Here is a 15525-nt window from a genome sequence, read left to right as displayed (position 1 = left end):
CCGAGAGGGCTGGTGGTCGTGGCGCCGACGGTCGCCGGTCCGGCGTCCCGAGGGGGAGGGTGATGGGAGAGATGTGCTCCGCACTAAACGCTTCCCCTTCCCCCCTTTGATTTTCTGTCTCATGCGAGGTTTGGACGTTGGTTGTTGAGCAACAGGAGGTTTTAGTCAGTTCGACTCTGACATGCCCCGCCCTCCATCTGCAGTGGAGGGCGGAAGTTCGGCGATTTCCAACTGACCAAAAAAAAACCTTTGGGCATGCGAAATGGTGAAGACCTCTATTTATTAAAATCTCATTATGATTCTTAACTTGAACTTTTATGATGTCCCAAAAATTTTATAATCATTGTTTTACATAAAAATGTATGTATGTATGATATTGCATTAATTTATTATCGTGCAAGATCGTAGACGATGCGATGATTTATGATTTTTCGATTAAATTACTAGCAAAACTCTTAATTATTCAATTAATTATCAAATTAATACTTATTAAAATATAATTTAAATAAGTTTTCTGTTTTTGATATAGTTTTAATTGCATTCGCCCCATCCGAAATTTGCAGACCTTCGGATCTTGTTAGTAGTCGAGCTTCATTGTTCAGGAACAGAGGCCAAGTGTACTGGTTAAGAAAAATTCACATGATTTGCTTTCCATAATAATAATTTCCGACGAAATCGAATTCATTTTATCCTAAATATGTATTAACGTGATATAGGGCAACATATAAAAGATAATTTGACGCTCAGGTGAATAAATAATTTAGATAAGTATCTTATGTTACACGATTGAAATTTTTGATATGAATGTACGTGATTACAATTTCGTTTGACATGTTTATTTTTTATGATTGTTCTTCTTATTTTTGTTGTTACGTTGTTATTTTACCCACATTTTTTTCTATTCCATGTGCCTCTATTTATCTCGTGTAAAAATCAATGGATGTCTTATAAATATTCGGTATCGTATCGTCTCTTTGACTCTTTACATTAACAGATGACGGTCTAACATTAATGGGTTCAGCTTATTGCACTTCTTCAGCGTTTTATCGTGATGTGTGCTCACAAACTATAATTAAATTCAAAGTAATTCACCTAAAACTACTGCATTGTTTTCATTCTCATATATTTGCATGAAAATCATGGTAATAATGTGCTTTGGCAATTTACGTAGTATTTAGTACACGGTAGAATTTTCTGTTTTTTGTTTTGTTTTCTATTAAAGGTAATTAGCTATAAGAGCAGAGTTTCCGAACGAAATTATTCAAATGACACTAATTTACATGACACACGTTTAAATTATGCTGATGTTTATGCTCGGTCGTAATTTTGTGCGTATATTGTTTCACTGTAAACAAGAAACGTCAGAATTTAGCGACCTCAAAATATTTTGTTTCGATGCAACTAAAACAAAACAAAGGTTTTTAATAATAAAAATTAAACCTTCATCACAAATTGGATAAGATGCGCCATGCACAAGTATGAAATGTTGTAACTGTTGTAAGTAATGTAAAAAAGAGTTTTCATAATTAAATGTCCATTACTAACAGATTCATACAGATTTTAAAATGTCGTTGTCGTGTAATTATCTACTCTGTTTAATACTATGCTTTAGGGATTGTTCTGTGTATTGTGTGTATTAAACAGATGTTATAGTTAGAACATGGCGTCTGATAGTGAAGCAGCTTACGAGCATTTTCAATTTATGAAATACTCGAGTGAGATAGTTATCTGGTGAGACAAAGGATAAATCTACGGCATCGTCAATAATAGAAATAAATATAATACGAGTATTTAGAAAAAGCAAATTGGCCAATTAAATTCTGAAATTTTCTTTTTTTTTACCTTGCTGAAAGCCTTGGTAGCCTTGAGAGGCTATTTCAACGAAACCTTAACCAGTAGGTGAGCAGTGCGTCGCAGAATCTACCACCGGATCGGAAACGAGACCCACTGAGAAGATCCGGCGATAAACTCAGTAGGTGTGTCTATGGGTTAATTCGCTCGTCGAGCCCTTCGTCGCAAGCGACGGATTCGACGAGAACGGTGACCGGTGCTTGTGGTTACCGGTAGGGAGGATCCGTAATGACGTGTTTTGGGCGACGTCGATTGTTTACCATTGGGTCTACAGGATCGGGTATGTAGTTTCCAGCGGTCACGACAAGAGGGTTCTCATGTTGTGCCGCCTTCTCAAAGTGAAAATTCTCTATTCTTTACTTGTAAAGCAAATGGCAAAAGCAAGTGCATGTGTTATACTAATGCCGCCATTCAACAACTGTTTCGAGGCAAAACAACCAGAGCTGTGCCATCTATACGTATAGGATGTGATTCCTTGATTTACAATACGCCCTACCACGCAATGTATACTTTGTGCGATTTTTATCTTAAAATACCCACAATTCTAGTACAATTCTCTAGAGTAAGATTTTTGTTACTATAGTAGCTGTATTTAGTCTATGTCGCTTTTTTGACTTAATCGTAGAGAAGGGAACTGCTATTTATTTATTAAGGAACCACGCAAGTACGCAATTACGGGGTGCAACAAATTACTCAGTGAAATAATCTAATTAGTAATTCGGAATTGTTAGCATCTAAATGTAAGCATCGGAGTAGAACTAAAACGAATTTGAAAATATATTTGGATCTTTACATATTGTGTTATTCAGCCTAATTTTCGTTAGAGATTTAATAATGTTTTCGAAGTAATCCAAAAAGTTTCACAAAAGAGCACAAAATAAGTTTAATATTCGACAAATAATATTCGTCAAAGTCATGACTGGGATAGGTCTGAAAAAAAGTTTTAATGAATGCTCGTATTCTTAAAACGTACATTATTTATGAGAGAGTTCGTAACCCATTTGCGTTTTATGTAGATTTTTTTTGATAATGAATATTTTATGTATATGTTATCAAATGGTATAACTTCCAAAGTAACGAAATTATTAATACAACATGAAGCAGTTATATAGACTACGAAAAATATCGACTTGTTCATTTGTAAGAGATTTTCTTTGACAGCTAGGACGTAACTCGTGCTCAAACCTCATAAACAGTTAGAAATATGTCTGAAAGCGACCAAAAATTTGCCAGAATGGAAATATTAGAAACTTTAAAGCTATGTAATTTTTGCATCCGCAGGGTTGGATTATCATTCATCGACGAAGTACCTTTAACGGTTTTAGCTAAATTAAAAAAGTACTTTTTGTTTATTTTCTCATCGTCGATGTTAGTTCTGATGCTCGCTGGCGAGGTGGCCTACGTTGCTGGGCAGATGATAAATTCTGCTTCTATTGAAGAATTCGTTGGAAGCTATTTACACATTGCGGGATACGATACGATGAGTATGTATGTATGTATATTTTAATTAGAGTATCATTCAGTATATAAGATGAGATTAATATTGTTTTTGGATCGAAGTTCCTTATGGGACGATGCGGGGGCGTACCCTAACCGGGAAAAAAGGTCCGTAACGTAAGATTTTTATTAGTAATGCACACAGTGTACGACTTAACTTTGTACGTTCGTTTGCGGAATACACTCTTATGCAAACAACCGTGAATGAAGAGTACCACAATAAGTTTGCACGTTACCGAATGACTGTGGGTTGTTGCGAAACTTCCAGTTTTATATTCTTTATACCTCGAATAGAACTTAAAATTAATATTTTTATAATAAGCAACTTCGTTCATATCGGGTGCCCCACGATACCACACATCTTTTTTTAATGTTTAATTTGCCGTCATGTTACCTACCATAGTGTTGCGAGAGTCAACATAGATATGTATCACTACTATTTTGGTACGACTGTTGAGTTAAAGATAAATATTTAGTTTTCTTTGGAAGAGTCATCAATGGAAAGCCTATTTGTCTTAAATTTTTAAATCAAATCATCATAAGTAATCAAATCAAAAACAGAAGAAAATTCATCTGTTCATTTAAATCAATTAACTTGTCAATTAATAATTTCAAACAGCATTGAGATTCTACAGAATAAATGACTTTTAAATCTATAATAATAAAAAATATTTTAACCAGGCTTCGGGAAGTTGATAACGATATGGTATAAACGAAACACCTTCAAGCAGCTAGTTGAGGAACTGGCAGTCATATGGCCTGTTTCGATTAAGGATGAAGTAGCAGCGCAAATAAAACGAGATAGCCTCTCCGCTTTAAAGCTAAGACAATTTTGTAAGTTAATGCAAAACAGACAATATTTTTTGATGTCAAAAAGGTCGGATATGAATTTTTTCATATTGGTCGTGAGCTTGTAATTTTCATTATTTTAAATAGGTTGATGTTTGACTTACTGTATGAACGAGTTTTATCGCTTATAGTGCTATTGACAGAAAGAGAAATCGAATTGAAAACGATAAAAAAATATTTAAAAAACTTATGTCGGACTAATAAGTGTCTACAATGTAACCTACATTACGGATTTTAGAAAATGCAAATTTTTACAAAACTATTTAGAACGATTTAAGTATATTAATAAAGAAGATTGTTATTTAGTAGCGATGATTTCGGAATTTGTTATTTTGGAAAGAAGCCATATAAGTTAGTTTTCGATGAAGAAATTAAAACCCCGTTTACGTTAAAAATAATACTCTGTCTAATCACACATTGTAACGTATTTTAGTATACGCATTCTGGAATGTTCTCGGAGTTTGGTTGTACAATTTAACGCCAATTGCCATTCTTTTGTACCGAAAAATGCGAGGGACTCCTGGAGAGCTTGGCTTCGTATGGCAGCTTCTTTATCCTTTCGACAAAACCCAACCAATCTTCCATGAAATAGTTTATGTTTTCGAAACATTTTCAGGTATTACTATTTACATTTTTTATATTTTATATTATTTAGTTATACTGTATTTTTCGTTTAACAAATTAAGTTGTTTTTTGAAAAATAAAGTATATTTATCTGAATATTTTCCAGAATTTTATTTGGGATATATGTAGTCGTAATAAATGAATTAATTGAATTAAATTATAGTTATTTAGCTCTGTGCTATTAAATGAGACAATAAAAAGTTGTATCAGATAATATCCAAATTACCGAGTAACAATGTGAAAGTAAAACTAATTTAATGTCTCAACTATTCACGGATAACCGCTTTTGTTCTTTTTCGATTCAGCTAAACAGTTTTGCTTTATTCCCAGGGGTTATATCAGTATGCTGTATGCTCGGCTCAGACCTGTTATTCATGACAATGTCCAGCCACATTAGCATGTTGCTACGGCTATTGCAAGTGCAGATACGTCGCTTAGCTACAACCGAGGGGCGCAATTACGAATCCGACAATGACTGCTACGATGAAATCATTTCAGTAGTAAAAATACACCAGAGACTCATTTTGTAAGACATTTATTTCGCATTTTGCTTATTGAACCAAAAAACTGAATCTATACATATAAATAAAATTGGAGTGTCTGTTTGTAATATTGAAATAGCCTCTTTTTACTACATGCATATGAATATATATACGGTACATACACCAAAATAACATTTTTTACAATTTTTGTCTGTCTGTCTGTCTGTCTGTCTCTGTCTGTCTGTCTCTGTCTGTCTGTCTCTGTCTGTCTGTCTGTCTCTGTCTGTCTGTCTGTTTGTTCCGGCTAATCTCTGGAACGGCTGGACCGATTTTGACGGCACTTTCACTGATAGGTAGCTGATGATATCAGGAGTAACTTAGGCTTTTTAAACTAGCTTCGCCCCGCGGCTTCACCCGCGGTACGACAATAACATCGCGGGACTCATCTATCAATAATAAAATTTAATATTTCCGAAGCGAAGCGAGGGCGGGTCGCTGGTAATAAATAAATTTATTGTTTCGAACAAATGAGGTTCAGTAAATAGGCTGCGTAATTATAAATTTTTCTGTTATAGTAACAGGCTAACGTAGTCTTGTACCGCGTATGGAACTGTCCCTTTGTGTTAATACACCGCTGCTAATTTTCCAAATTACCAAAATGATCTTTTTAAAAGCGGCATATACTTCAATTTTTTATACACACACAAATGTCTTATATGAGTGGTAGTCGTTTTAATCACGTGATTTGAATGACTTGTTCGCCGAACTGTCAACATCTGACCATAAGATACTATTTTATTAATTTCACATATTCTTGTAAAGGTAGAAAAAAAACTTTCCAAATTTTTATAGACATTATAGAGATATTGTCAATAAAAAATTTGGAAACAGTATTTTTTACAGATATAGAGATATCTCGTCAGTGGTTCCTAAACAAAAAGTAAATCAGTTAATAAACAAAAAAGAAAATCGTACTGAAAAGTTTTCTGTTTGCCTATTGATGTAATCTTATAGAATTAATCTGAAAATATTTTTTTATAATAAACGATCTTAAAACATAATGGAGTGAGTATTTATGTACTTGAGAAAAGAAGATTTATTTGATTTTGACCAGTGTAGGTAATTTTATAAAGAATAAAACAATTTTTGAGACTAAATATCAGTGCTATAACTCTTTGGATTTCAATAATACGCTTATAATAGGATAGTGCTTTTATTATTATTATTATTATTGCCCTTGTAGGCAGACGAGCATACGGCCCACCTGATGGTGAGTGGTTACCGTTACCCATGGGTTTCAGCAATGCCAGGGGCAGAGCTAAGCCGCTGCCTACCGTTTAATACTCTCCACAAGCCTCGTTTGAAGAAGGACATGTCATAGCGCTCGGGAAATAGCCATTCCATAGCCGGATAGTACGTGGCAAAAAAAAGCTCTGGAAACGCACTGTTGACGACTGCAGTGGCTCCAGGTAGTATTGATGAACTCTACTCCGGTGGCGGGCCGTGCGATGCAGATGAACATACGGTCTACCTAATGCCTAATGCAGTAGTCATCGTCGCTCATGCACATAAGCAATGCCAGTGCCAGTTCAGTACGAAAAAACTTTCATTAAATTAAAAAAACAATTATAATTCCTTTGTAAATTTTTAGCTACATCAATGATCTTGAGAATGCTTTTTCGGTCGTTAATCTCATAAACGTCCTCCTCAGTTCTGTTAATATCTGCTGCGTCGTTTTTACGATCGTGGTGAGTAAATTTTATAATACTAAAGATCCAACTAGAAGAATTAAATTCGCCATCACAAGTTGCAGATAACATTAAAATATCAAGACCAACCAATAAGCCAGAGTCTGCAACCGAGTTTGGGTTTAGCAAATTATGTTTAACTTCACGTTATTATCTAAAACTATTTAGATGTCAAACGGTAGAGAAGCGACGTAGTTTGAAGTTTAAATTTTATTATAGTTTCTACAGCCCTGGATGGAAATGAGCGATAAGTTTTTCTTAGGCGCTGCTCTGACTCAAATGGGAATCGTTTGCTGGTACGCTGATGATATTTATAGAGCGGTAAGTGTCTTTTGAACTCTTTCATTTTTGTTACTCACACATATCGGTTTTATTAAGTTATAATTACTAATATTGGATCGCTATGCTTGTTTATTTATTTTGAGATTATTAAAAAGTTTTGTACATCGATAAAAAAGGTGTAAATACTTTTAATATCTTTGAATACTAGAAATGAAAAAATATTGTATTGATTTAAATATAAATAACTTGTCACACACATACCACGTCTTTTGCGATTGCAGCGTGGAGACAGCTTAAGTTATTCACTCTTCGGGGAACATATTCTCAAGCTTGAGAAGGTCATGGAATTTTTTAAATTATTTTAAAGGAATAAGAATATATCCATTTGCCGCACAGATAATAGTGGATTTATATTTTCACCTACTCAACCTAAAACAAGTACACACAAAAGTATCTTAATGATTATTAAAGACTATATGACTAAGTAGTCGTGTTTAATAACGCATAAACATACTTAGAAAGTTTGAAACGTAATAACAATATGCTTACGGAACCGCTGTTCTACATTTGGTTTAGTGTATTAGCTTCAGAATTCTAATTAAGACAATAGGTCTCAAGAATCCGTGGAATGTTATTTGGGCAAGTAAGTAATCCCGGGGCGTCGGGTGTTTCAGCACATATTCATTTTATGCCAAAGAAGGATTTGGAGTGGCGAATGTTTTTGAATAGCTCTGTTATAAGCACAATTCTCTTTCACATGTTCGAGCGCTTTATTATCTCCTTGTTTGTGAAATTACCATGAGTTTTGGATACGGTTGGAGTCAGTAAAAATACACCAGAGACTTATTTTGTAAGAACATTATTCCGCATTTTGATTATTGAACTGAGAAAAGTGAATAATAATAAAATTATCTCGAACAAATTAGGTTCAGTAAAATCTTTGTGTAAGATTAGGTATTGTAGCGTAAATAGAGAACTGGATTTGTTTTAAATAAAAAATACATACTGAAATGAACTATTGTAAAACTTAGGGATTTCAAATGTATTAACATATTTCAGTTTTTCTTTAGTTCTGCTGTAAATTATATCGGCAATCCTTACAGAAAAATAAGTAGTCAGAAAATAAGAATACTTAGCTTAGCCGTTCTGGATACGTTTGTCACCAAGCAATTACAGGTAAAAGTGTAAGCTAGACAAATTCCATTACACTTGAGATTTCAAATTCATGAATGTTGGCATCCGCGTCCTGGCCCATAGGCTTTTTGGTAAAGTCTAACTATGGTAGTTATTTTCTGCTCCATTGTTGAAATATAAAAAAAATATTCTGAAATTGCTTCGACCTGAAACCACACAAGAGTGATACAAAACAGTGGTCGTAGTAGTGATATACACTATAAGCTTCGCGCCTGTAGCTAGGATTTTGATTACTACCAATAAAATAAAAATAGCCTTTTGAATATCTATCAAGAGTGGTATTCTGACTTTTATAATTCAGTTTAAAATTGGCTTACTCTCTAGTAAGAATAGTAACTTTAAAAGCTATAAATAAAGGCATAATATATAAAACTATAAATAAAGGCATAATATATAGGCATATAAAATGAATTTTTGCTTATGTTACCTTGCTTTCACACAGCGCAGGATTTGTTGCGCAGCGTAAAAATGGTTAAAGCAAAATCCATTATTCGGTTTGCAATATTCAATAGGGTGTTTTCCAATACTCTTTAAAAACACAAATCTTTGCTGTGGCATAACTGTTTTACAAAATTCACTCGTAAATTGTATTTTACTCATCATTTATGGTATATCGTAATTATTGGCTTTAAGAAAACTTTTATGCAATGGTTGTGTGGTTAAGCTTAATAAAATGTTAACGGTTATGTACCTAACAAATTGCACGTTGTAGATTTTATTTTCTTACTGTTAATTATTTAGTTATTTTATAATGACAACATTTTTAAGGTATTTATTTACAAGAAAATGAACGTAAAATACGACGTAGACAAACACAGGTCTACTAAGTACATATGTATGTATCGTCATAGTTCTTCTTAAGACTATTTTAGGAATTTTATAAATTTTATTATAGACTCTTAGGAACTGGTTTTAAAGTATTTTCTCTGGTTTCCGCGAGTCGCAGACATGATTACAACTAGTTTTAAGGTTCAATCTTGCGTTTTTTATTGTCATTATATTATTTTAGACGTTTCGAATACTTTATATAATAGTTTTCGTGGTCATGGATGACTTTAACAGTAGTAAAGTTAATATACTTTGCCTATCTATTGCCTATCTGCCTATTTTTTTTTATTTCTTTTTATTGCTTAGATGAAAAGACGAGCTCACATCCCACCTGGTGTTAAGTGGTTACTGGAGCCCATAGACATCTACAATGTAAATGCGCCACCCACCTTGACATATAAGTTCTAAGATATCAGTATAGTTACAACGGCTACCCCACCGTTCAAACCGAAACGCATTACTGCTTCACGGCAGAAATAGGCGGGGTGGTGGTACCTACCCGCGCGGACTCACAAGAGGTCCTACCACCAGTAAAAAGTAATTATTGATTACGATGACATTAAGTTGAAATAAAGTTGATTTGAATTGAATTGAATTAGATATCCCATCGGTGACATAATAAACTGCGAAATACAAATTTATTAGCGAACCGGCCTAATCCAGTAAGTAACTCAGTTCACTTGTCACTCTTATAGAAACACTTATTTTTTTCAAGTAGTTCCATTTGCTTTAACATCGTTTATGGTCTATTGTTTGTCTATCATTTATCGTTTGTCACAAACAAAAAAGCCGAAGCCGTGTATGTATACTGCATATATTATAAAAAGTAAAACGCAATGAATGATTAATCTTTATATATAAAAATGAATTGCTGTTCGTTAGTCTCGCTAAAACTCGAGAACGGCTGGACCGATTTACTTTTACGAGCTTTGGTCTTAAATTATTTGTGAAGAGCCAGAGAAGGTTTAAAAGATAGATAAATATGAAAACCTCGGAATTAAAAAAAAAAAACAATGTTGTTTTTCCTTTGTTGTGCCCCCCGTCGGACGGATTCCTTTTCTTTGTTTTAAGTTTATTTTATACAAAAGCTTAGGTCTTTTATGTATCGATTGAAGCACTACGTTTGCCGGGTCAGCTAGTACGAAATATTTATTTCTTGAAATGAAATGAAGTTAAGTTAGTTGAAGTAAAATGAAACCTCTCAGTATTACGGAGCTAAGAATTTACCAAGAATTTGATAAACAAATAAGACATTATGCGCCAAAAAACACTAAATTGAAATAAAAATAATTCACATAGCTTTACTTTCGTTTCACACCAAAAAGAACCAATTCGAGAAACGAAATGGTTTCTTACAATAATAACTTCGAATACGAAAAATATACAAAGAGATTATTTTTTTTGGTAAAGGGTTGTGTTCGAACGTATGCGCTAAAAGCCTACAAGTAGATGTTTGTGTGTGAAGACAGAAAAATGTTTTCAGAGCGTGGGCGTATCTGACGCGGTGTATGAAAGCGGCTGGTACAGAACCAACACCCGTTGCCGGCGGGCGCTCCTGGTCGTACTTCAAAGGTAATGGATTACGTTCATTCGCCGTTGGTCATTATATTCATATAATCAATCCTCTCTTAGAAACATTTTTATCGCATCGGTGCAGGAATTCGATGTTATATATTTTATATATGTATTTTGAAAAAGGTTTCAGCTATTATTGTTCAATGTTTATTTTGATTTGTTGAATGTGTTTTATTCTGTCGAACGGTCGATTCGTGAATATGGAAATGTCCGGACATGAAAATACAATGTGACCGAATATGTTTTGAATTCATTTCCACTTAAAATATTGTTTTTTATGTTTTGGGAAAATTTTGAATATGCGTTTTTCAAACAAAAACGGTAAATGTTTACAGGTGTTTTTTTACTCAGAAAATGTCATTGTTTGTCTCATTCGTTGGAAAACAAGTTTAGTATTAATTTTATGAGTATTTTTTTAATTAAAATACTCATGCTAATTTAATAAACGAGTCATATTCATTTTCAGGTCGCAAAAACCTTTGTTTTTCACTGCTCTGAAATTTCGTTCAATCACATTGACCACCTATAGCTCTGTAAGTAAATAATACTTTTTTTAACATATATAGTCTTTGTGAATTGAGAATAATGTTTTTTCATGAAACGAATGTAATGGAGAATTTATTGGATGCGTTCCAAAAATACAGTATTGGTAATAAATCCAGACATGATAACACTGAAATCTATAGAATAAATATATTTTGTTGATGTTTTTTCAATCTATATATACATAAGTAAATAATGATAAAACAGTTCAGTGCTTTTCTCTCTTCGGTCATCAATCGTTCTTTTAGTTTTTTTTTTTTTTTTGAATAAATATTTTTCTTCTAACTGTCCTAGAATAAATGATAATAGCAAAATGAAAGACTAGAATTAATGTATAAAATGAATCTGGATTTTAGGTTTTCAGTGATCATGGTCAAATTTCGACCGTTGGGTGAATTGAATTAAATCAGTCTGACGCGTAAGGATCATGGTCACTAGCGAACGCGTCTGATTGCTAACTTCACTTAACTTTTTGTGTTCCCAAACACGAAACACGATTGATTGAAAGCATAAAAATATTTGTTTAATTTAATAAATTCGACAAACGTAAGGCTAGTACTTTGATTCTGTTTCGGATTCTGTAATAGTTCACACACTCTGCGTAGCCATTCTACACTGAAGGAAAATACTTTTAAATTTCGGTAGGCAGCGGCTTGGCTCTGCCCCTGGCATTGCTGAAGTCCATGGGCGACGGTAATCACTCACCATCAGGTGGGCCGTATGCTCGTCTGCTTACAAGGGCAATAAAAAAAAATTTAAAGATAAAACATTAGTAAAAATAATTTTACTTTTTGATTGGAGTACATTAGATTAAAGAATTCTCCAAAAACTTCAAAGGCCTTTATGAACATTTCAATTGGTATTAAATTAATTGTATAACAATTTTCAGATACTTACCACAGCTTATTCATATTTCACACTTCTCTACACTTCGTATCGCCGTAATTGAAAATATTGGCTGAGCCTTTGCTCGCCCACCTGTCCTGGTGAAACTGGAAAGGCCTTCGGGCCACCAGTAAACTTTCAATCATAAAAAAAAAAAAAAAAAAAATTTAAAATAAGAAATTACTATTTGATGTTTACAAGAGCTCTAGTATTGTTAAGAGCAATAGTGAAATGTAGTTTATAATACAAAATGTGTATTGTTAAGAATAATGCATGTCCTACCATTTATTCTATGACCATTACATTTAAAGCTAGTTGTATAATTGCACTTTTGTACCTAAAATAAAGTCTGTTAAATTAGTGAAGATAACGAACAAATACATTTTTATTTCATTTTTATTAATTACGAATTTGAATACAAATTTGATTTTGTATCATATTATTATATATATCTATGTGAATTATAATATGTTATAATCTTTAATCTAATGAATATCATCTAAATTTTATTTAAGTTGATCTTTTTATACGGTCCCTGGGTTTTTTAGATTTACTGTTGAAATCTGTAGGTGCCGTTGTAAGCAAGTTTTTAATTAGTAAATATTTTACCCAATTTATGTATTTGAGTGGGTTCTCGTATAGTTTGGATAGTAGTTTTTATCTTGTGTCGTCGAAAGGCTCCAGGACCAATTAATACAAGGAGGCTGGGATTTCATTGACATACCTAATTCAAAACTTCAATCTTAATCAAGAATAGGTAGATTGCGATCACAATAAAAATTATTGTACAAGAAAAAACATCTAAAATAACATTCCAAAATAATTTTAATAAATACGACTTGGAGATACTTGTATTCCCAGTGAAAGGTGAACTGGGAGTTTGAGTTATATTTTAATTTCGATGATCATAAATTTCGAACTGGTGCCGTTTCACTGGAATGGGTATCCATAAAGTGCTGCCTTAATTCAAACGTAATCCTTGTCATTACGGGTGCGTCAGTCGGCGGGAATAGCTAATAACATTATTATTACGCGTCACAGGTACAATCTCAGAGTAGCTTATCAGATTTCAGTGATAAATATATTGGAATAGGTCTTCTTCTTTGTCGTTTCCTCATTACTGAGGGTCGTGACCACCTTGGTCCAGTTTTTGCACCAGCTTCCTCCAATGCTGCCTGCATTCGGCCTGCTTAATGGCGCCCGGGACGCTGGAATAGGTAATAAGAACTAGACGAATAGTATACTAGGTACTGTACTATTTAAGAACCGTTGACGAATATTTGATGGAGTTGTTAGTTTTTAGTAAGACTTTAATTCTATTACTTTCGGTATGAAGCACCAATACTGACGTTGGTCATTAGTTCAACCATGCACGCATGCTTACTCGGTGTTCCATAGCTGCTAAGTTAAGCTAAGCTAAGCTAAGCCCATTGATTTCGCAAACGTGTCTAATTATCACCTTTAGGCTCGAGAAAGTCTACCTTGCTTTTGAAACTGGAATGTTTGATTGCTTCATGTAATAGAAAGAAATGTGTTTTTTTTTGTGCAGTCTCAAGACATGTCGTAGTAATAATAATAAAAAGCAAGGGTAATAATAGTAGTTTAACAATAATAGTTTTTATTAAACAATTAGCAAAGTACAATTTTAAGCATTGTACACTTGACTGCCAGTAATGGAAACCGTGTTGCAGTCCCACCCACCATCAGGTTGCAAGGAGTCCTCAATGAAGCAATGTTAAAATGAAATCCTATATAAAGTGAACTAGCAAGCAAAGTCGATTAAAGCCAAACAAAATCGCAAATGTGTGATAATCTTCAGTGAAATGTGAATTTTTTTTGTTGTTTTTTATCCAATCACGCTAAAATGGCTGCCTGTATTTGTATGACATTACGCACGAAGATAATTATATAAACATGCACGATACTTTCCATCGTGATAAAATAAATTATAAAATTGGGACGCCAGGTACATATATTTATCTCCTATGCTAAACCCGATAGCGTGTTCTCTAATTTGTGATGACACGTACCAATGAGTCTTATAAGTCGATTGATAGTTTATAGAAAAGTGGTTGATGCAATCAATATGTTTGTACAGGGACAATGCAGCGTGTTTCATTCTTTTTGAACAGAAAATCTCATTTGGGTGAAGGCACGAGGCAAATCCAGTATAATCTATGTAATGTATATCGTCTATAGAACAAGCCCGAATGGTCTCAGTGATATATGCGCGCAAGGGTCAAGAGTAGTCTTCTGACAAATGTCGGATCGAGTGTGCTCGCTGCGTTTCACGATAAGCTTTCCAGGCTACGGACTTGCATACTAGCTGTCGCAAGCATGTGACAAACGACCGAGATTCATTTATCTACACAAATAGGACACGCGGGTGTCACGGGAAAGTTCGTGCAATGATCTCAATTCAATGTAAGAGTTAGTAAGTAGTTCTCCGGTATTTGCGAGTGATAGACATAATTAAAACTATTTTAACTGCTTAATATGGCGTTTTTTTATTATCATTGTATTATTTCCGAAGTTTTGAATACTGGTACTTTAAAGTTTACGTGGACGGCGAAAGGTGTTGACATTTGAATGACAACGAATAACATTAATACTATTTGATGGCTCAGTAACTTTGGAATACGCCTACTCTTAATCTAACTTAGTACTCCAAACTTTTCTGCCACGTACCATCCGACTTTGAAATGAATTTCCCTTCTTGGGTTACGTGACATGTTTTTCTTCCAACGAGGTTTACGGAAAAACGCAGCAGTAGACAGTGGCTTGGCTGTGCCCCTTGCTGGTGTCCAAGAGCGAAGATAACCACTCAGATGGCCATAGTGCGTCTGTCTACAAGAGCAATAAACTGGTGGTAGGACCTCTTGTGAGTCAGCACGGGTAGGTAAAACCTACCCTGCCAATTTCTGCCGTGAAGCAGTAATGCGTTTCGGTCTGCAGGGTGGGGTAGTGGTTGTAACTATACTGAGACTTTAAAACTTATATTTCAAGGTGGGCGGCGCATTTACGTTGTAGATGTCTATGGGCTTCAGTAACCACTTAATACCAGGAGGGCTGTGAGCTTGTCCAACCATCTAAGCAATAAAAAAAAATTTGTTCATTTAAATTTGGAAAAAAATAATTAAAATCATTGTATTCATAAAAAAGCAAAA

The 15525-nt window shown here is 34.0% G+C and overlaps 1 protein-coding gene across 4 annotated transcripts; it reads left to right on the top strand.

Moving 5' to 3' along the window:
- Positions 1 to 1316: 1316 nt before the first annotated feature.
- LOC105842002 (odorant receptor 4) lies at positions 1317 to 12842 on the top strand. Of its 4 annotated transcripts, none has more exons than XM_038016135.2 (10): positions 1317 to 1497; positions 3133 to 3335; positions 4030 to 4182; positions 4631 to 4813; positions 5152 to 5347; positions 6955 to 7051; positions 7271 to 7372; positions 10839 to 10927; positions 11397 to 11463; positions 12363 to 12842. In XM_038016135.2, the coding sequence occupies exons 2-10, from the start codon at positions 3218 to 3220 to the stop codon at positions 12420 to 12422; spliced, it is 1065 nt and encodes a 354-aa protein (XP_037872063.1). In that variant the 5' UTR covers positions 1317 to 1497; positions 3133 to 3217; the 3' UTR covers positions 12423 to 12842. The 4 variants fall into 4 exon arrangements, with proteins under 4 accessions (XP_037872063.1, XP_037872064.1, XP_062528341.1 ...); XM_038016136.2 differs by having other exon boundaries at positions 1317 to 2131; XM_062672357.1 differs by having other exon boundaries at positions 1317 to 3335.
- The last annotated feature ends 2683 nt before the right edge of the window (positions 12843 to 15525 follow it).

Source organism: Bombyx mori, chromosome 15, assembly GCF_030269925.1.
Source record: "Bombyx mori chromosome 15, ASM3026992v2".
In the NCBI taxonomy this organism is placed as follows: Eukaryota; Metazoa; Arthropoda; class Insecta; order Lepidoptera; family Bombycidae; genus Bombyx; species Bombyx mori.
The sequence above is the reverse complement of the archived record's forward strand: the minus strand, read 5'-3'. Positions and strand labels throughout refer to the sequence as shown.

Bases quoted from the DNA above. Each gene is read 5' to 3' on its own strand.
- LOC105842002 (XM_062672357.1), top strand. From the start codon at position 3,056: ATGTCTGAAAGCGACCAAAAATTTGCCAGAATGGAAATATTAGAAACT. The intron at 7,373-10,838 runs GTAAGTGTCTTT...AAATGTTTTCAG, and splicing joins CTGATGATATTTATAGAGCG to AGCGTGGGCGTATCTGACGC. The intron at 11,464-12,362 runs GTAAGTAAATAA...AACAATTTTCAG, and splicing joins CATTGACCACCTATAGCTCT to ATACTTACCACAGCTTATTC.